Below are 22,805 nucleotides of genomic sequence, written 5' to 3' on the forward strand. Positions count from 1 at the left end.
GGATTGAGAGGTATCCATTGTCTCAAAGTTGCACTTGATCATTCCATATTAGATTTGTGCTTTTTTTCGTTTCTACTTCTTGTTTTGTGCTTAATTCACAAATACTTTTACTTACATTCTTCAATATATATTTATGGTTAAACTTTCAAAGCTAAGGCCCATGATGGATCTCCAAAAGTTAATATGAAAAAAGAAGTTATAGCTTCAACATCTAATTGTTGCTCATGATAGATCCTTGACAAGTAATATGAAAATAAAAGTGATAACTTCAACATCTAGTTATTTGAAGAAATATTTTTTATAATGGGTGAGCTTTTTATGTCAAATCCATAACATTTTGGCAAGCTAATCAATATAGAAACACCAATCTAAGCTACTAATCTTGCATCAAGTGCAATGGATTGAGAGGTATCCATTATCTCGAAGTTGTTTAGGACATAACTGTTTCCCTTATTACTTTTGCATGTTTTGAACATTTGGTGGATGATGTATCTATCATCCTCACCAATTATGCTCATCAAACTTAACTACAACAACTTTTCCACTCCTAAGCTCTCTTTCATTGTGATGATAGAACACAAAATGTGATCCGAAACGTTAACACAATCAAAATAAAAAACAATAAATTGTGACAAATTAATACCTTTAATTTAAATACAAATTCCCTTTACTGAAATGTTCTTAGTGGAAGCCAGTTATAAATTTCAGCAAACCGCGTCCATGTGACCACAATCTGACCTCTCCTCGCTTTTCCCTCGCGTCCTCCGCGGTGTACAGATCACAACGCGTTTATTTTTGACGGCCGGGAAAATATTAAGAAACAAAAATTATACCGCTGTCTCCAATAATTCATTGCCACGTAGCAAAAAGTAACGGTACCAATCGAGAAACAGCTGTATGACGAACTTCCCGGCCAACTGACATCACCGGCGGTTTTGGAGGGCGGTTTCAGAATTCTCAGTCTCTTCTTCTTTCTTCTGCGGTAAACAGGCCAACGTACGTAAATAGGAATATGATCTCTGTCCCCTTGGATTCCTTCTGCTCAGTAAAACAAAAAAAAAGTAAGATCGGTATATACACATTAAGTATATGTCCTTCCTGCTGGCTTGGCTTGGCCGGAACGCTTGGCTTCTCCAGGCCGGTCTTATTAATAACAAGAACACCAATGATAAATATGGGAAGATTTTAATTATTATTTTCTCTCCACAACCGACGGGATCGTAACGAGAAGGGTATTTTTTGAAAAATTCTTACTTAACTGCGGTGGTGTAAGAGAAGAAAGGGAAGCACTTATATAAACAGATTTTCCTGAGAGCAATAAAGATAAGGGTATTAAACTCCCTTCTGCGCAAGCCTGGTACTTCCATTAGGGAACTGAACTTGCTTGCTGGGTTGCTGCATTATCTCTGCCACTCTCAGCTGTATCGAAAACCAAAAAACCCTGCCTTAATAAAAGTCCACCATTATTAGGGCTTTTGTGGGTGGGTTTGGAGGTTCTCTTGTAGCTGTCGTACCATTCGTGGTTTCATCGCGGTTGGTACAGTGGATTGTCTCTCTTTGCTTGATTGGTACTACAGCAGCTGGTTGGTCAGCAGTGTTGTTACGGATTGTGAAGGTTATATATATAAGTTTTTTTTGAGAGCTTTGAAGAGGAATCTGGGGCTGAACAAGTTGAGGCAATGGGTGATTCTAGCGGCTCTGTCTCTGTTGATGTGGAAATGATCCCTTGGGGCGGACAGGTTATATGAGGGTTCTTATTTGCAATTATTTTTTTCTCATCCGGTTTAATTGTGCAGAGAATGAAAGCTGCATTGTGCAAATCTTAATGGCATTGTGTGTGTATGTTAATAAATGGGGTACATTCGGATTTTTATGGAAATGGATGAGGGCTAATTTGCAGTTGCGCCCCCAACCCCCCCTCGTCCCACTCGCACCGATTTTTGGTGGTTTAGACAATTTTTTTGGGTTCGGTTTGTGTGCGGATGATTTTGAAGAGTTGTTTTGTTTTTCCAATTTCTTTGATTTAGCAGAGGTGTTTTGTTTTTATATCTTCCCCCTTTTTATTGCATTGTAGTTATCCAGAGAATGAATTAGTGCACAGACTATATCAGCCAGAATTTGTGTATTTTATAATGCGCATATTCGATTTAGGATTTTTGTGTCTGCCTAGTATTCCAGAGAATGTTGCTTGAGAGCAGATGGGTTCAATGGGTTATTGATTTGAGCTCGTATAGTGAATCAGATATTATATTAAAACTCTGCTCAATGCGTTTTGGGTGGCCTGTTCTTATGGGTTCAAGTTTGTAAATGTGCTTTGTAAGTTAATAATGCAAATCTGAGTCTATATCCCTAATTAGAAATGGGTTCATTTCTGGTTTTTATTAAAACGGACCTGCTGTCTATATTGCTAGGTAGTCTTTAGTGTTTATATTAAAATGAGCTCATAATCTGTATATTCTTTTTTTTCATTCTGTGGACTTAAGTGTTTTAGATAGAAAATGTTAATGGATATTTTGTAGGTATTTAAGGGAATTGGTTAATGTGATTCTGTTTGGTGTGTTGTGGATGCTCTAATTTTGTGCTCTTGCAAGGGAGGCGGAATTTTTTGCTTGCTGACATGGATGGGTATTTTATCTTGTGTTCAGGAGCACGTTGTGAAGACAAGCCATGGGCCAATCTCTGTTTTTGTCTGTGGGGATCAGGAGAAGCCGGCGCTCATTACTTATCCGGATGTTGCCTTGAATTGTGAGTATTCGTAAGTGTTTTTGTTCAATGTTCTGTGGAACCCAGAGTCTGATTATTTATGAATCACAAACTTGGGAAATGTTTGCCCTTTATTGTTGGCTAATGCCAAATATGAATATCATCTCTGCCCTTTATGCTATTGTGGGTGAAGTCTCTTATATTTCTGGCAATGATGCAAATTTGACTGGGTTCAATTAGAATTAATGAAACTGAAAATTTATTACTAGCCCCCATTGTTTGAATTTACCTTCACTTTATTCCAGTCTATCTTATCCTTGTTTATTTAAGGATCGCCATATTCTAAGTAATGATCAAATCGGCATCTCATTGCATGATGAAGCCAGAGAATTCTTTGCAGTGGTTAATACTGGAAGTATAAATATCTTTGTATTTTGAGGTGATAAACCAAAACTCTTGAAAATTTCTTTCGACACACATTATTAGGGAATACATCTCTTACATTCATGTGTGTTCTCACGTAGGTCTTTTTGTGTCCACACTGAATGAATATAATTTGCATACGCCACAAATTTAACTCTTTGTTTGCCGTATGGTAAGGATTTCCATAAAAGAAGCTGTATTTTTTTTATTGTTGTCTCGTGAATTTGATTACTGTTGATTGATTGGCAATGGGACTGCATACACATCAATTATAATGTGCCATTAGAAATTGCTATTACAAGAAGCTATGTGGCACTCAGTGGGTGGATAACAGTTGTTGCCACGAGATACAATGTTTTTTTCATATAGTTAATTGAAATTTAGCTGTGTTACACACTCTCTCCAAGATTTCACCTTAGAAACATGGATTGATCTTTCAATATGATATTTGCTTGTTGATGGTACTGATGGTTTCTATCCGATTATATTTGAACAGACATGTCATGTTTTCAAGGTCTTTTCTTCTGCCCCGAGGCTGCTTCACTGCTCTTCCACAATTTCTGTATATATCATATTGATGCACCTGGGCATGAGGTTCGTATTGATGCTTTGAATGTGCTGTTGCCTGTTTAAGATGCTAAATGTGTGGCATTAATTGTCGTAATTCAAACAGTTGCTCTTCAAAGAATTTCAACTTTTTATTTACTTCATCTGCTAATTAGTTAAATCTTGAAGGTTTGCTCACGCCATGTTATTTTCTACATTTTGTCAAGAGTTCTTGCAGTTGGGAGCGGCTGCTATTTCTTCCGATGTTGCTATACCCACTGTAGATGATCTGGCAGAGCAGGTTGCTGAAGTGCTTGATTACTTTGGGTACACTTTCAGTCCTTATCTACCATGTATTGTAGGTTTTGTTTAAAATTTGGTTTAGGGTAAAAATGAGCTGTTTGGAATTCTTATCTTTATGCTCTGTTTTTGACAGGCTTCAAGGGGTAATATGTATGGGTGTCACTGCAGGGGCTTACATTCTCACACTGTTTGCAGTGAGTGAAGTCCTAACACATTTCAAGTTAATTTTTTTTTAATAGATAAAGTGATTAGATGTTGCCTCTTGCTTACCCTTAATTCATTATTTCTCTTATTTGGTTCTCATGCTATGCTCATTTTTTCATTGTTTGTCATACACCTTCATTCTGAGTGGAATGTCATTTGCTTTTATGTAGCTGAAATACAGAGAACGAGTGCTTGGGCTTATACTCATATCCCCTCTTTGTCAAGCACCTTCTTGGACGGAATGGTTTTACAATAAGGTCTCTTCTAGTAAATTCTATTACTAGCACCTATTTTAGGGTCACTGCATTTCAAAGTTGTTTGTAACTTTGATGTTTACTCGTGAAATACATTGTTTTGCAGGTATTGATCAATTTGCTCTACTTTTATGGGATGTGTGGAATTGTTAAGGATAGTTTGCTTCAGCGTTACTTTAGTCAGGTATCTTATCTATCCATTATCACTAGATTTAATTGTTTTTTATAACATTACCTAAATTTTTGCCCTTTTTTATTTACCACTCCCTTATCATCCTTTGGCTTCTATTGACATTATTGAGGCCATCATGGATTTGACAGGAATTGCGTGGCAGTATACAAGGTTCAGAGTCTGACATTGTGCAGGCTTGCAGAAGAGTAAGTGTGAAGCAAAATTTTCTCACCAATGGAAAGATCTCAAAATCTGTGTTATAAGTTTATTTCTATGTTCACTTTCTTTCTGTGGAGTAGACTTTCTAAACAGTCAAAGGATGTCTATCTGCAGTTACTGGATGAGAGGCAGAGCAATAATGTTATGCGCTTTATGCAACTGATTGGCCGGTAAGTCTTTAAAAGCCATTTGAGTAATAATTTGAGTAATAACATAGAATATTTGAGATGAAGCTGTTTCTGTTTGCATGAAGTTGTTTTGAAGTTAGATTTTGTTCAAGGCTTGGTGCAAGCTGGTGGTGTTCTACCTGAAATCAATTTGGTCTTTTCCAATTGTTAGGTTTTCTTAAAATTTGCATTGCTGGAAATTTACCTACTATTTCTTATCCCTACAATAATGAGTCAGGCATCTCCTTTGATGTGGTTTTTATGGTTACTTAATATCTATTGAGGTTATCATCCAGATTTGTTGCTGAATGTTTTATGTGAGCAAACTCTTGGCCCCGAGTTATTTAGAATTTGAGAAGGTTGTGTTTTTGTTAACTTTTTAGGGTACAAGATCATAGTGAGTCTTCTGAGTTCTCATTTTAGGATCTAATTGTAGTTGAAGTCAAAAGTATATTCTTCCAGATTTTCATTGTTAGTATTACCATTGTCTCTTATTTTGAGGGATGGGTATTGTGTATTCTGGTATGCATTATATCCGTGTATATGCTTTTCTCCAATTAGCTGGAAGATAGGGGCACTTTCTAGGCAGTTCCACGTTGTATGGAAAGATTGTTAGATTTTAGCATGGCATTTATATACAATTCTAGTTGCTTTTGGGGACAGAAGGGGAATTTTGACATGAGGATTATATCTGGATTGCTTTTTCCTGCAGGAGATATGACCTGACTGACATGTTGAAGAAATTGCAGTGTAGAACACTCATATTTGTTGGAGAGAACTCTCCTTTTCATGAAGAAGCTCTTCACATGAATGCAAAAATGGACAAAAGATACAATGCTTTGGTTGAGGTGCAATAATTTTTTTTCTTGAATTCTAGCCTCAAGCTATCTTGTTTTGCCATTATACAGTGCCTTTTGTGGATGTATAACATTGTTTGAAATATTGCATTACAGGTCCAAGCTTGTGGATCACTTGTGACAGAGGAACAGCCTCATTCGATGCTAATCCCAATTGAATATTTTCTGATGGGATATGGCTTTTACAGGCCTCCTCAGCTATCCTCCAGCTATGGATCAAGCCCAACCAGCCCTCTGAGTCCATCTTGCATCTCACCTGAATTGCTGTCTCCAGAAAGCTTAGGCTTGAAGTTAAAACCTATCAAGACTCGGGTGGCTGTTGATGATTAAAATGAATGTTAGATTCCTCGGAAACATTTTCTATCTGACCGAATTGAAGAGGGAATTGCCAAACACATGCAGTAAGCTCTATCATAACCGGCCAGTAAAGGAGCCATGCATGATAGTCCTGGATATGTGATAGTCACGCCTCTGTCAGTATGCTGTCAAAGCTGTGGACATATTTTGGTCACAAGGAAATAATTTGAACGTCAAGGAAGTTGTCAGGGATTTTTTTGGGGTATATCTTATTTGATCTGTTTTGTTTTGCTTCGGACTTGTGGGGCAAGAAGACAACTGATGAGCTGAGCTCCTGGTCTCTCATTGTTTGGGGGTAGTGTAGTCAACTCATCGCTTGAGAACAAGTCGATAAATTTAGAATATAATGCGGCAATTCCTTTATGTAGATAAATTTGAGATATCTTTGTATCCACTGTATGTAGAGAATGTATTCATTTTCTAAGTAGAGGCTGGGGAACAATTTTTGTGGTCATTCATTTGTAGAATAACAAAGATGTACTATTTCGATTTGATCAATCTTTGTGTCCGGAATAAATAAGAATTTCATTATATTCAATTTTGGCGATGGCACGTGTACTGTAATTTTCAATAATTGAGGGTTATTTCTGTATGTGGATTTTGATCAAAGGCTACAAGTGAAGTCCTCATGCCAAATATATGTTATTCTTGAAAAATTATTCTCAATGTCTATGGAATTTGTCCAAACTTAAATATATTCTGAGATGTTGCAAAGTTTGTTCAAAATAGCATTAAAAAATTATTTATGAATGTGATACTTGTCAAATTTAAGATTAGTAATGATAGTAAATTGAATGAAAATCACTACTTCATTCCATAGTCTGTGAGTCTCTGAGTAACTTCTGGGGAAAGTGCTGTGGCCTTTCTTGCTAAGCAATTACATCCTCCATGCAATGAAAAAAAAATCACCTGCATCCTTTTGTTACATTTACCATTCAGGCAAACAGTTTACTTCCGCATGGCAGGAATTGTTGTTCTACAATCTGCTAGCTTATTTAAAGACTTATATTAGTTTTTAGTACTCATTAGTGCAGAAGCAATAAAAATGAGTCAAATATGCGTTCTAGGTTCTTCAAGGAAGTTTGCTTGGAAAGGATTTATGAAGTTCCAAAGACACATCACTTGAAAGTGACAGAAAATTAATTAAAAAATAAAGGATTTCTCTAGATTTTGGGGTATAAGAAAGTTGCCATGTGCCCATAAGCGCTTGGGTCCCTCTACTAGAAACAGATCATGTATTCTTTAATTATCAAGATCGCTGCTGGCCTCAGAATATTTTTCCTTTGTCTTTAAGTTGGAATCATTTAGGTACATTTTGTCTCGTGATGATGTAAACCCGGTGGTGGGTGACACAACTCATTTACCAATATCAGCAACTTCATGCTATCTAACAGTCCTCAGGATCTCATGTCAATAATAGTTCACAATACACAATCATGACAAAAGATCACACACCATATGATTTTTTGCTTAGAGGCGAGATTCTTTACCAAATGAAGAGAACCAATTAGAAAGCGAAGAAGATGCTCATTCGTTCCACCTGCTTTTTTACACCTACTCTTAACCATTAAGGTTGAAGGAAAGGAAAGGCAAGATCTTTTTACAGTGATCTAGATTGGGTTTACGTGAGATTACTTCATACTCTTATTATGTAAGAGGCACCTGAATATTGTCAAGTAAAAAATATAAATACCCTCCTTTATCAATATTCAAATTATCATACGAATAGAGAGCAATTTGACCAAGCATATCATGCAAAAATAGTACTTCCGTGTAAAATGTTAACCGTATTCCATCGGTTTTTTATTTATTAAATAGTTACCATTGAAATGGTTTATTTTCATCCATTCCCTTGCAATTACTAAGGGACGTTTATATTCTTATTTTTTCAATTTGCTAAAACAAGGATGCTGATTTTGTGGGTAGAGGAAGCGTACTGGTAGCTGTTATAGTCATTATAGCTAACTTTGAGCACAGACAGATTCATATTGGATGGTGACGAATTTTTTTTGGGTTGCCTCGATATGCAACTTAAGCTTAACTATGGTTTTTTTTGGGTTGTCTTGATATGCTATTTAACTGCACTACAACCACCTCAAAAATTGTCAATACTTATACACAAATACTCCAATAGTGGTGGGCTATGAGTACGAATAAAATAGAATTTGTCGACTTTAATTGGAGGAATTGTGCAATTTTATTCGTACTTATAGCCCACCACTATTGGAGTATTTGCCTTCAACTCAGAAACAATCCTCTTACTTGTACCGGCAACCAAATCTGCCTCTTGATTTTGACCTCTTATCAGATTTTGATTGTCTATGATGATGATTTCTGCCTCTGTTATGACTCCTTCCTCCCTTCTCGGTATTCACCACCGTAAGAGCTTCACCAGATGACCCCTCATCGTTCTTTCTTCTCATATCTTCGTTGAGAAGAGTAGCCGCGACATCATCAAAGACCAACTTGTTCTTGCTGGATACCGAAGTGCTTACAACTGTTACAACTCCATCCCAGCTGCTTGGTAATGAGCATAACAAGAGAACTGCTTTGTTCTCATCGTCTTGTGTCATTCCTATAGATTTCGCTTGACTGATCAAAGTGTTGAATTCATTGATATGATTCGCCATGATACCTCCTCCTTTCATCTTGAGTTTATATAACTTCTTCACGATGAATACTTTATTCGTAGCTGAAGTCATAGCATACATAGATGTAAGCCTGTCCCAAACTTCTTTCGTTGTAGATTCAGCTGTGACATTAAAAAGGACATTATTGGACAGTGAAAGAAAAATTGTTGCTCTAGCCTTTTTGTCTAATTTTTCCCAGTCTTCATCAACCATTGTGGATGGCTTCTTCGCTTTCCCTTCAAGAGCAAGTGAGAGGTCTTGCTTTATCAGCAAGGACTCCATCTGCACTTTCCACAAGCCGAAGTTTTGACCAGAGAACTTCTCGATTTTAGCTTCTTCCATTTCTCAGGAATTCAATTACCAAATTCCAATCAGCAGCTTTAACCTGCTCTGATACCAATTGTAAAGTATGGAAGAACAAAAACAGAAACAAAAAACCAGAACAAAAACAGAAACAAAAAACCAGAACAAAATACACAAAACAAATTGACACTAGTATTTATCGTGGTTCACCAAAATATGGCTACATCCATACTGAGCAGAGGAACATTTTATTATATCAAGAAGAATGTCTACAATCACACAGCAGCAACATATATAAACATATCATATACGCATAAGCTGAAGAGTCAGCACTTGGAGGGAAAAATAGAAGTGTCTGTTGGCCTTCAGACTTAACAATTGGTACATGTGAAATTTATTTATGAACTTATTTGTTTTGGTTTCTTTAAAATTAGTAATTGAAGGGTCGGTGAGCAAGGAGTGAATGGTGCTCTTCCCCTATGCTACTAGAATATTATCCCTCTAAAAGTTGATCATCTAAAAGTAGAGCTATTTAATTCAAAATAATTTTATATTATTTTAAATTGTTTACTTTATTTTTATTTACTTATGAATCATTTTTTAATTGTAATTTTGACACAACATTTAATGCCACTCTGAAGGTATCTTGATATAATCTATTAATGTAAAGTCATGCAAAGATTACTATTTTTTTTTTTGACAATTTGTTTTATTTATTTATTTATTTTTTATTTCATTTGTGAAGTGTATGAAGGAAATATTGCCATCCTATTTCACATTCCTTTCTAAAATTTTGGGTTTTGAATTTGCCTTTAATGAATTTCTAGGAGTTTTCTAACACACAAAATGAAGAATACTTTACATTTAGATACTCTATCTAATATAAAATGTATCAATCTTCTAAAACTGCTATTGTATAAAAGCTTTTTCAATATATGGCAATTAAATATATAACTTTGTTTAATAATGCAATGATTAAATTTAAACTAACAAGTGGAAGACATTTTTCAAAGTGTAAAATTATAATATTTTAATAAAAAATTCAACAATATAATTTTTGAGTCAAACTCATTGACCAAATAAAAAATACTCAAAATTGAAATCTTACAAACCACAAGATTAAAATAACACAATTCAAATCCCCTTTATTAATATCTTCAATTTTTTTTTGGCTTCCCTCTTTCGTTTATTACCTTATGAAGAATCATTGAACACTCTCTATAATACAAGACAATCAATTAACAACAATAATCCTCTTTAATCCTTTGAGCAATTCTTAACCTGCAGTGAACATTAATATCTAAATAAAATAAATTCAAATATCCAACATAAGGATGATGAGTTAGTTTTTTCAATTAAACAAATTTCTTTTAGAAAAGCAAGCTTCCAAACTTAAGAAATTACAGAATCTGAAACGGCCAACAATTTCCGCAAATGCGCGGGCACATTGACACGTGTCGCGCACCGACAGGGTAAAAGGATAAAGCAAAACGCGTTGCAATTGGTTTTATCAATTACACGTGGATGATGATGATGCATTTGGAATGACGAGAAATTAAATGCGGAATGAATGAATGAATAGTTGTGTCAAATTAACGCCGTGTCATCTGCCAAAACTGGTGGCATAGATAAACGAAAACGACATGTGAAGAAGCGTGCACATCACATAGATATTGGAGGCTATCAATGAAATTGAAAACACTGTTTCCAACCTCGCTTTTTGGAACTAGTGTGAATCTAGAGTTGGCAAATTTTTTGCCAAAGTTATTATTTAAACACTTTTTTACTTAATTTAAAACATAGCATTGTTGGACTTTTTTCAAAGATTTGATAAAAAAACATAGCATTCTTGGACTTTTTTGGCCATGGAGAGTTCTAATGTCAAAGATATGATCAGCATTTAGTGGAGACATGGTTATCTGCATGATCAATGTGGGGGACTGACTGATTTAGTAAAATCTCATGCATTCATTTCATTACCTAGTTCATGTAACATGCACATCACAATGTTTGTTGTATAGTTGTATGCATTTGTCACAAGATATGATACCAAATATGTATGAATTTTGACACTAAACACACATTTGGTGGTGTCTATGTCATAGGATATAAAACCATATAGGTTTGACATTTGTCATCATCCCATCCACAAATGTCACATGTCCATGTGTTCGATTCTTGCTAGCATCTATTTGGACGGTGTTGGCGGTACTAATATGTATTATGTAGAATTAGATAGGAATGTACAAATTCACACCTTATCTCTGTGCGCACATTTTCTCATTTTCATTGTATGTCTACAAAAATATTTCTACAAATCAAATGTTTCTAAATTGCTTGGAATTCAAAACATCGGTAAGCCTTTTTAAATTTTTTTTTTGTAAAGACACATCTAAAGGAGTGGTATGTCTAATTTAATTTTTAACAATTCATAATAACATAAAAATAAAGAAAATGGTTGAAAATAAAGAGTGGTATAGTCTTAATAGACATTCAAAGAATGCTCAATTCTACCTTGGAAACACAACACCAAGAACTCTTTAGATAATTTTATAATATCATTAACCAACTCAGACCATCACCACAATATCCCTCAAACTTGTTCTCATGCAACATCTTTAGCTAGTTATTATGTCTGATCATGTTGGCTTTGCTTGTATACGGGAGGGTTCTAATGGGGGTCTTTGGTAGTACAACTTGTCTCTTGCTAGAGGCTATTTTCTGGGTCGTTTGGTTGTTTCTCTAGGTTGATGTTCTGAACTACTATTTTGTTTAAGGGATCAGGGCCCTCTCCCTACTTAAAGTAATAAATAACATCACAATTCTTTCAAAGTTCAAGTAATCTATACATTAATATTTTGAAGCAAAAATTGATGCCTTAAAGTTGGATATTTATTCAACAACTTAATATACTTCTTCATCAACACTTCATCAACATTGAGAAACTTTCCTTCATAGTGCTAAAAATGTCCATTTTAACATCCTTATAGTGGCAATCACTTAGTGCACAATGCAATGGGGATTACTAGCTGATTGTGACCCAGAATGTCTAAGAACTTTGTAGGAGGAACTCTACTCCCTCAAACATTATGAAGATGAATATATCAAGTTTTAGTAGTTGTGCAAGTGTGAAGAACTTAAGTAGTGGAAGATTATAATGACAATGTCTGTGCACCTCTATACACCAACTCATACATAATGCTTATTCATTAATGTAAATCTACATATGCTTGGAGAAATTTATCATGGATGAATCAACATTATTTTTCTTATTCTTACACTCCTTCACATGCCCTCTTTTACCACAATTCCAACACTTATCTCTTTCGAGGGGTTTTAGAGCATCCTTTAGACTTATCCCTCTTTTATTCTCTTTTGAGCCTTTCTCTTTAGACCTAACCCACACATGCAAGGCATCTTGGGAGCCAACATTCATATGATTTCTCCTCATCTCTTCTGAAATATGTATTGCAATGATGTTATCTATCTTTGGCTTTACATTACAACTACTTATGGCAATAATTAGATTTTTCCAAGATTTGGGCAAATAACAAAGAAACATGATACAATTATCTTCATCTTCTTGCTTAACATCTACTAATGCAAGCTAAATTTTAATCAAGTTAAATGTATTTAAACAATCTGCAATTGAATAACCATATTTCATCTTTAAAAAATATGATCATCTTTTGAGATTTAATGTATCATTTTTTAATTTTATTTTGATAAATATCAGCTATCCTCTTCTTCAACTTTTATGGAGACATTCAAGAGAACAAAATCTATAAGACACAACCAAATGGTTCCCCATATCTTCTTGTCCAACATCTTCCACTCTTCATCAAACATTGTAGATGGATTTGTTTCTTGTGAAACTAACAATAAACCCCCCCCCCCTCTCTCTCTCTAGGAGATCCCCCATCTTAAATTTTCACATTTCATAGCTAGTGCCATTGATTTCTCAATATCTTGGTGAGAGGTAATGGCCATGGTTTACAATCCTCTTCACAAATATGCAAAACTCACAAAGAAAAATCTTCCATTGTAGTTAAAAAAACCTTCAACACTTAAAGAGAAAAGGTGTCCCCCTCTCAAGAGAATTATTAGCTCTAATACCAAATGTTTAAAACAAGGTAAAGAAAAGCTACAATGCCAACTTATGCAAGTTATTGCACATCTAAAAATAAGATTTTTAAATGTGATTGCATATCTAAAAATAAGATTACTAAATAAGATTTTTAAATGTGATTGCACATTCAATAATAATACAAAAATTAGTTTTGAACCTGTAGACACCTATTTCTGTCCACCTAATTTAATGAATTTTATATTTGTTTAATTACCATTCATCCAATTATTAATTAAACTCACATTTAATTAATCCTTTCTCCTTTTTCAAAAAATAATTAAATTAATATTTAATGAATTCATCTTAACCCTCTTCTCCTATTAATTAAATAAATTATTCAATTTATTTGATTTAATTCTCTTAGCCAAATTTAGACAATTAATTAAATAAATAAAGCATATTTGTTTAATTAACCCTCCTCTTGCATTTAAATAAATTAACATTTATTTAAATCCCATCTCTGACATTTAAATAAATAAATATTTATTTAACTTCTTAAATCCCTCACCCACTTGCACTTTCTAGAAAATGCAAGTTGCACATTAACCCTTCTCCTAATCATGTCTAAACTAAGGGATTAGGGAAGAGCCACTTTTCAAAACATTTAAGGCTCTTACAAAGCATTAAAATCCTTCTCCCTTCCACAAGCTAACCCACATGGGTCTTTGACCAACCTAACCCACCTTTAACCCTTGCACATTCCCCCAACCCTTGGTTAAATGCTTATTCCTTAACCCAACCATCCATGGTAACCCTCAAGTCCCCTCAAGCCTTAAAGGTTTTGACCAATCCAACCCTTTAACCCTTGCACATTCCTTACCCCTTGGATAAAAGTTTTATCCATTAACCTAACCATACCTAACCATCCATGGTAACCATCATGTCTCTTCAAGAATTTAATGCTTTGTCATCCTCTCCTCTCAAGCCTTCCGTTGTTGACACTTGTCAACATGTGATTGTCTTGAAGGGGAGCACATGGATTGATGATCAACACTTCCTCAAGCAATCCTAACCCTTCCTCAATCAACTCAATCTCAACCCTTCATTTGCCCATTTTCTCTATAAATAAGGCTCATTTCCTTCATTGTTGGAGGTCACACACACAAGAGTTATCCATGCATTGTTACTTTTCTTAGAACTTGAATGTTTTGTAGGAAGCCCTTTGTATTATGCTTTAGCTCTTCCACTAGTTGGAATTTCTATTTAGCCTCAAATACTTCATTTGCATCCTCATTCAACAATTGACATAATCAACCATCTCCCATCCTCCATTTGACATCCTCTTTTGCGCTAGTGCCCAAGTTGAGGGCATACTTCACATAACAGCAGGATCTTGGAGAGAAGGAGGACAAGGAAGAGCCATGGCATAGGAAGCATCATGAGGGAGTAGTATTCATGTTTCATTTTGTTTATTTTCTAATTAGCTTCTTGTGTTACTAATCTTCTTTGATAATGATTTGGATGGATTTGTCTTCATGTTTTGCTTATGGTTGAAAGCTCTTACTAACATGATTTCCTATTGGTTTATGCTAACCTTCATTTTCATAGCATTTCAAAACCAAATGAGACTTTATATTTATGTGGAGAAACCCTTTCGAGAAAAAAAATCCACATTAGAAAGAGGACAAGTATGTTATTTGTAGTTAAAAATGATATTTGTATAATAATACACTTCACTTCAATTCTCTAATCAACTGGATAGCACTTGGATACTTGCAAATGAATCACAAAAAGCTACCATATCTCCAGTTTATAAAAACTTGTGGGAGGGAAAACCACAATAGTAACCTAAAATAAGAGGTAAGAGGCCACATGCAAAAGCCCATGCCTAGAATAATGGGCAGCCTATGGACATAATAAAATATTAATTTCCTTCACATGGCTTCTCACATGGGTGCCTAACTCATAGCCAATAAGAACTAGAACTCCTCGATTCTCTTTCCTTGATGGCACACAAATGATCAACCAAACAACTCCCAATCTTGGGCACACAAAGATTGACCTTTCATCTTCCAAAAGTGGATGCCTAAGATGGATGTTTATCTATTATGTTGTGTAACTTCCATTGAGACATGTTCACCTCTTTGAAATGCAATTTTAATTTGCCATAAGAAACAAATATTAAATGTTTTTCCTTTCACATCCCCTAAAACACTTTCCAAGTAATGTGGAGACACATGAATGCCATAGGGATGCAAGGTTAATGTCACATATCCTAACAAAAATAAACCAAATTAAGAAAATATTAATTTGCCAATAAAAGTGAACCCTAAGGTAAAAACCTTAGGTTGCATACATAAGAATAGATTGAGTTGACAAAAATGTAAAGAAATAAACATGATTTGCATATATAATCTGTACTAATAAATAAATGCGATCAACTAAGCACAATTAATTTGAATTAATTTAAAGTTGGATCAATAAATGAATAGTAATAAATATCACAATTAAATGATGGCAATTAGATAACTTGTCTTTAGGAATCTATTATTATTAGTTTGATGAATGTCTTGAAGTTTGAATAGTTGTAGAACCTTGCGGTTCCCACACACCATGAATTCAATTTTTGTAGATTTGATCTCTAATGCATGGATCCAAAATTATACAAAGTAAGGATTACAATCTTTGCTCCAAATGCCTCTTTGCTTTGATCTTTGATGCACTTGTAAGGACTATGATGTTTATAAATACCTCATGGTCTATCATCTCCTAGGGCCAATTCTCTTAGGTTAGACCCTTGGTTCAATTGACTTTCCAACTCCAAGTGAATATTCAAGGGTAATATAATCAAGTATGTAGGTGGTTTATACATGGATGATGCAGATTCTGATTTTTTTTTGTCCCTTTAGAAATGTAAACATGTGCTAATGACTTTTCCTTGTAAATCAAAATGAATTAATTATGTATTTAATATCTTTAAATGCCAATACATATCAACATGTTGCAAAAACATGTGCCAATTCAGCTTATAATAACTAGTAAAAAAGAATGAGAGCTTTGGAATATGAATGTAAAGATTTGAATTCCAGGTTCATTCCTATGTGTCATATGATTAATTATAATTGGTGTGAAAATGAACCTAGGTAACAAAGTGGTAATCTAAGGGTAAGAAGTGAATGTATTGAGGGGCTCTTCTTAAACATCATTTAGTTCAACAACTAAAGGTAATTTTGGTCAATAAAAACAAGACAATATATAATACTTTTTTGGTGTGGATGAGGTGTCTGATTGTTATCGATTTTTTAACCATTGAACATATGATATTTAAGTAGAATGGTAGTGAGGCGAGTACAAAAAGAGAATACTTAATAAGAGATGAATGATGAATGTGTATGATTAAGTATAAACAAAAGTAAATTTGACGGACTAGAGCCCCTTGCACATGGTTGTTTCGTTGAAGGAGGCTTGTAGTTTAGATGTATGCTTATTCAAATGGTTGTAATCTACTATGCCGATACGTTTCCATAAAAAAAGAAAAAGATAAGAACATAAACCAAACCTAATACAAACATTATGTCACTTATCAATACATAATTATAAAATTAAAGACATTTCACTATAATAAACAAAAAAATTAAATATAAGATATCATAAACAATAATGACATTTTCACCATTACAATTATTAATTGCTATTCCAACTGTAAATGTGAGAAATTGAAAAGACAGCATTGATTTGCTGTCACTATTTGGTCTGTATGTACGGACGGCACACGTGGGGCCCGCCATGATAGCACCCGAAGTAGCCTATAATAATGTGTGATTTGCCAAGTTGGTCACTTTAACACTAGATATCATAAATAAATAAATAAGTATATTTAGGTATTGATGAAAATTATGTTAAATGAGTGAAAGACGAGGAGCAACAAGAATATGTTCGCTGTAGGCATAGCGTTTACAACCATTTGCAAGTTTATTTATGTTATCAAAGAAGAGTTTATGGGAAAATATGTATTTTGTTTTCCTCTAGGTGCTCTTGTTTCAATCTAGTGAAAATTTCATGACATTTGTCAGTCTGACTTTTTTTGGTATTTTTTATTTTAAAAAATAGTTCTGATTTTTCGGATTTTTTTATGGAGGTTTGTGCACAATTTTTTTTTTTTTCTGTTCAGTATGGGAGCACGTGAGTACCTCTTTGGCTAAGAGCTAATGACCGAGGGGTGTCCATTATGCCGAATTCGTCAAGGGCATGATCTTGGTCTCATTGCTTTCAGATGTTGGAGCCATCCTTGGTGGGCTCATTAAGAACCTTCAATTTCACTAGTAGACCAAAGACCCATTGACTTCAGATTTTTTATTTGTTATTGAGTTTAAATTGTAGGTTTAGAGTTGGTAAAAGGTTATTTTTTGTACGTGTAGAGTTGAATCTTGAAATTAAAATTAAATTTGTTGATCTCTTTACTAATTGTTGTGAAATAATCTAACAAATGTTTGTGTGCTATGTTATTGTATTTAAAGATATTCATTATTCATTTTGAAATTATTGAAGATATTATTAGAGAGCATTGTTATTATTGAAGCATTTATGATGCATTTATAGTAGCATTATTAGAACATCCATCAACATACATCATCTTATGCATTCCCACATGATTCATATTGTCTTCAATCATTATTTCAAATTTGTTGAATTGGTCTTCCTAAGGACTTGACTTAAAGAGAATAATTCCTTACCCACTCTACTTAAACATGATCTACTTCAATGGTTCAAAAGAGTAATTTTACACCTCGTCCATATCAAAATGTGGCAAATATTTGTTCTATTTTTATTGACTAAAGCCAACCTTTAGTAATTGAACTGAATTATATTTAAGAATAACCATCCTTGCCTAACAACTTCCAAAACATTAACTCTAGACACCACCCACTTTAGACAATTACAATGAGTTGTGACACACTTGCAACAATCATAATTTTTTACTTATTTAGATTTATGCTCTCATTTTAATCTTGTATTTGTAAAAAATAAACCAAAACAATAAATTGATAGTTCTATATATATATATTCCTCTAGCTTATCTTGATCTTTTTACACCTTTAATCATCATTTTCCAATATTTTTAACAACATTTTATTCCATTTAAACTTCAAACCAAATATAACATTTAATTTATTGAAATTTTATATTTTCATACACATTTTTTTTTTTTCTAATTTCAACTCTTATCTTAATATTTATTATTATTTAATTATCTACTCTAAAATGTCTATCTAAAAGGCACTTTTATTCCTTTTAAAAAATTAGATCATCATATTTTATTTGGAGTCTTACTATTCTTTATACGTATTTCATGAAATAACAATTACTATTTAAAACAATGACAATCATCTTTATTTATTTTTAAATAAAATAATATACTTATCCGTTCAATGATAAAGAGTCTTATCAAATTTTAGTTATTAAGTCATTGCATTGTAGGGGGAAATGAATCTTACCTTACAAATACTCGATGTTGCGGAAATGGGGACAAGGCAACAACAAAGTTCAATGTTAATAAGTTAGTTTCAACCATAAAACTAAAACAAAGAACTAAAAACTATTCCAAACATATCAAAAGAGATTTCAAAAAGCATGAAAGAAGTTTAACAAAACCAAAGAAAGGAGAAGAGCCTCCCTAAGATGCTTCCATGATGCCTTTTGATGCTTCTCCCTTGTTTCTCCCCTCTCCAAGTCCCAAATGAGTGTAGCTCTCAACTTTTAGCACTAGCCATGGATGCCATATGGAGATTCAAGATGGTTGGATATGATAAACAAATGCTATGCAAGTGTAGATAGTGATGCTATGAGAAAGCTCTATGCTAATACTAGTATAGTAACAATACTCTAATGCTTCCTCCTTTGCTTGAGGAGAAGGGATCTATTTATAAAAGAAATGTGGAAATGAAGGGTTAAGATTGAGCAATCTTAACAAGGGTTAGGATTGAAAGATATTCAATCCATGTGAGACTTTCAACCCAATCTCATGTTGATAAGTGTCACCATGAGGAGGCTTGAGAGGAGAGATAAGGAGCATTAAATGCTTGAGGGGACATGATTTTTACCCTAGGGGGTTGTGTTAGGGTTAGCTTAATGGATATTCCTTTTATCTGAGGGATAAATGAATGTGCAAGGGTTAAATGGTTACCTTAGTCAAAGAAATAAATGCTTTGAAGAGACCCATGAGTCAAAAGGATGGTTAAGTTAGAGGAAAGTCTCTAACCAAAGGTCAAAGGTGAGTTAACCATAAATGGTTATGTAAGAGCCTTTAATGGTTTGGAAGACTTTAGAGGTTAACCATTTGAAGACATAAAACCTTTAATGGTTTTTGAAGACTTTGGAGGTTTTTGAGAAGTGACTTCCTTTTATTTAGGAATGTGACAATGATTAGGATAGGATTAGGCTAAATTGGAAGTGATTAGAAGAATCTCGAAGGGGTTTAGGCATGGAAATGGATTTTGTAGGAGAATGCAAGTGGGAGGAATTTTGGGATTTTCAATTAAAATAAAATCATTTATTTCAATTAAATGGTGCAATTTGCATTTGGATAGATATTTAAATAAATATTAATCTATTTAAATGTGAATGTGAATTTTGGATTTTATTTAAATAAATCTTAATTTATTTAAATGAGAAAAAGGAGGATAAAACATTGAACGCTTGAAGACTTTGAGGGAAACCAGTAAAGGCTTAAGAAGACTCTAGAAGGAAGCCATTAAAGGTTTTAAAGACTTTAAGGAAAACTATTAAAGGTTTGAGAAGACTCTAGAAGGAAATCTTTAAAGGTTTGAAGACTTTAAGGGAATCCATTAAATGCTTGAGAAGACTTTAGAAGGAAGCCTTTAAAGGTTTGAAGACTTTAAGGGAAGCCATTAAAGGTTTCAAGTGGGTGAGGATAAATATGATTTTAAATAAATAATTTATTTATTTAAAATAGTGGTGCAACTTGCATTTTCTTGAAAGTGCAAGTGGGCGAGGTTTTTAGGGATTGATTTATTTAAATGTGAGAGAGGGTATTTAATTAAACAAATATGATTTGTTTATTTAATTAAAAGTCAGAATATGGTTTAAGTGAATTAAATCAAATAAATTGAATTATTTATTTAATTAATAGGAGAAGAGGGTCAAGATGAATTAATTAATTGTTGATCGATGGTTAAATAATCAAATAAATACTATGTATTCATTTAATTAAGTGGACAGATTTGGGTGTCTACAATACTATTTTAAAAAATAACAATGAGCTTTTATTTTTTAAATTTAAATCAAATTTGTTGATCTTTTTACTAATTGTTGTGAGTTAATCTAACACATGCTTGTGTGCTATGTTATTGTATTTAAAGACATTCATTATTCATTTTGAAATTATTGAGGATATTATTAGAGAGCACTGTTTTATTATTGAAGCATTCATGATACATTTATAGTATCATTATCAGAACATCCATTAACATACATCATCTTAGGCATTCCCTATCTTCATTCATTGTTCCAAATTTGTTGAATTTAACTTCCTAAAGACTTGACTAAAAGAGAATAGATCCTTACTCACTCTACTTAAACATGATCTAGTTCAATGGTGAAACAAATAAGATTAATTTTAGACCTCTTTTATACCAAAAAGTGGCAAATATTTGTTCTATTTTTATAGGTTAGAACTGATCTTTATACACTTTTATTTTGTAGATTCATCTACAATGGTCCTCAAAGTTGAATATTAAAGTCATTCACATTTTTGAGGGTGGTCGACCTTCATTTTTCATTTCCAATCTTCTCAATAGTCGAGGATATTATATTTTAAAATAAAAAGCCCACATCGAAGGATGCCACTTGGCAACCCAACGAGGTTTTTAGTAAGATCCATAGCTCAGTATTTCCTTGAGGCACATAAAGCTGCCATTTGTCAGCCCCACACATTCTTCTTTAAAGGGTTTTCTCTTCGAGTGGTTGTGGTGGAAGTTTCCATGTATTGGCACAATAGAATTTTAAGAGGAAGCAAGAGATGAAATTTTTTGTAATCTCTGCCAATGAACATAATAATTGAATAGAAAGAGATAATGATGAACCTTAATTAAATAATGAAGACGATCTAATTAATGGTTTAGAAGAATGATAATTAAATAAAGAATTATTTAATCATAGGGAACAAGAAGAACAATATTAGTACTAATTAAATGATAAGATTATTTAATTAGTCTAGACAAAGTGTTAGTGAAAAGTTTTGCTGGAGACCTAGGACAATTTTTAGTGTCCCCAAGAAATAATTGATGAAGAAGAGCTTGTAACTAGAATTTGGATTTCATTAGTTAGGATATCTACATAACATTTTGTCATAAGTAAGGTATGTGATGGTTTAGAGGTCAAGTAAACTCACATTTTTCCTAGATGTTCTTGCTCATCTACACAGTAAAGAACATAGAAAACTCAACAATCTAGGTGAAAATTTACAATAAAATGATAAGGAAATAGAGAGAAATATTTGTATTTTAAATGAGATAATTGAAATGATAGAGAAGAGGAAAATTGAGTAAACCTCCATTCAATTGATTTTTTTCCCTCAAACACATGTTCGCTAGAAAACGAGAGAATGTTTGGGCAACTAAGGATCTTGCAAAGATTGTTGAAACCCCTATTTTGGTCTTTTGACCTCCACAAGTAGCCAAGATATAGAAGTGTGAGGTGGTAAAATAGGGGTTCACTACTTTACCTATGTACAGAAAGAATAAACCTATTTTTCACACAATCCTCCCATTTAAAGGGAGATGAAATGTAATGCCCACCAAAATACCCTAGATAAATAAACCAAAATCTACTAACAAAAAGAGATTTTTTTCTTTTTCTTTTAAGATAACCACTACAACTACGCTATTACTAGTATTTATTAATGCAACATTACTACCATTATCCATCAATGCATCATTAACTATATACATGAATACATAAATCAACAAGAGCATAACCATGGCATCATATTACACAAGTGGAATAACCATTTAACCATTAACATAACTCTATATAAACTCATACAATGCAAATCCATTTCCTAGGGTATCTCAACATCACTACTTTACAAAATCTTAACGCATAACATATTCATCTTAGAACATCATATTCTATTATCCATCTATTCATTTACTTTCCATACAACTATGATAGATCCTTAACAAATATGCATAACTTAGTCACATAACATACTCTTTAGATTCTTTTAGAAACTACCAAATCAACTACTCCTAATATCCATTCTTTCATTAATCATAAAAGCATCAAAGATTACATAACCATTCTCTTCAATAAGACTAGATTATCCTTTAAGTTTCATTACACATCTCTAAGATAACTATCTCATTTACCTAAGCAACATAATCCATTTCATCTAGATAATTTCCATTCCTTAAACAAGAATTATAACAACAACCACTATTCTTCCATCTTAATTTTCATAAGATTATACATACAATTCCATCTTACAATTTCAATGCAATACAAATGTATAAATACTAACTCTAACTTTTCCATATAGAACTCATAATCTAACATTACATAATGAATACCCAATGCA

General features: G+C 33.3%; 1 protein-coding gene across 1 annotated transcript; it reads left to right on the forward strand.

Moving 5' to 3' along the window:
- Positions 1–886: 886 nt before the first annotated feature.
- LOC131069027 (protein NDL1) lies at positions 887–6,743 on the forward strand. The gene is made up of 11 exons (XM_058004324.2): positions 887–1,739; positions 2,646–2,745; positions 3,623–3,720; positions 3,911–3,999; positions 4,109–4,169; positions 4,350–4,436; positions 4,540–4,617; positions 4,755–4,811; positions 4,939–4,994; positions 5,704–5,839; positions 5,945–6,743. Exons 1-11 carry the CDS (start codon positions 1,680–1,682, stop codon positions 6,176–6,178), a joined length of 1,056 nt encoding a protein of 351 aa, XP_057860307.1. The 5' UTR covers positions 887–1,679; the 3' UTR covers positions 6,179–6,743.
- The last annotated feature ends 16,062 nt before the right edge of the window (positions 6,744–22,805 follow it).

The sequence above is a fragment of the Cryptomeria japonica genome, chromosome 4, assembly GCF_030272615.1.
Source record: "Cryptomeria japonica chromosome 4, Sugi_1.0, whole genome shotgun sequence".
NCBI classification, from domain to species: Eukaryota; Viridiplantae; Streptophyta; class Pinopsida; order Cupressales; family Cupressaceae; genus Cryptomeria; species Cryptomeria japonica.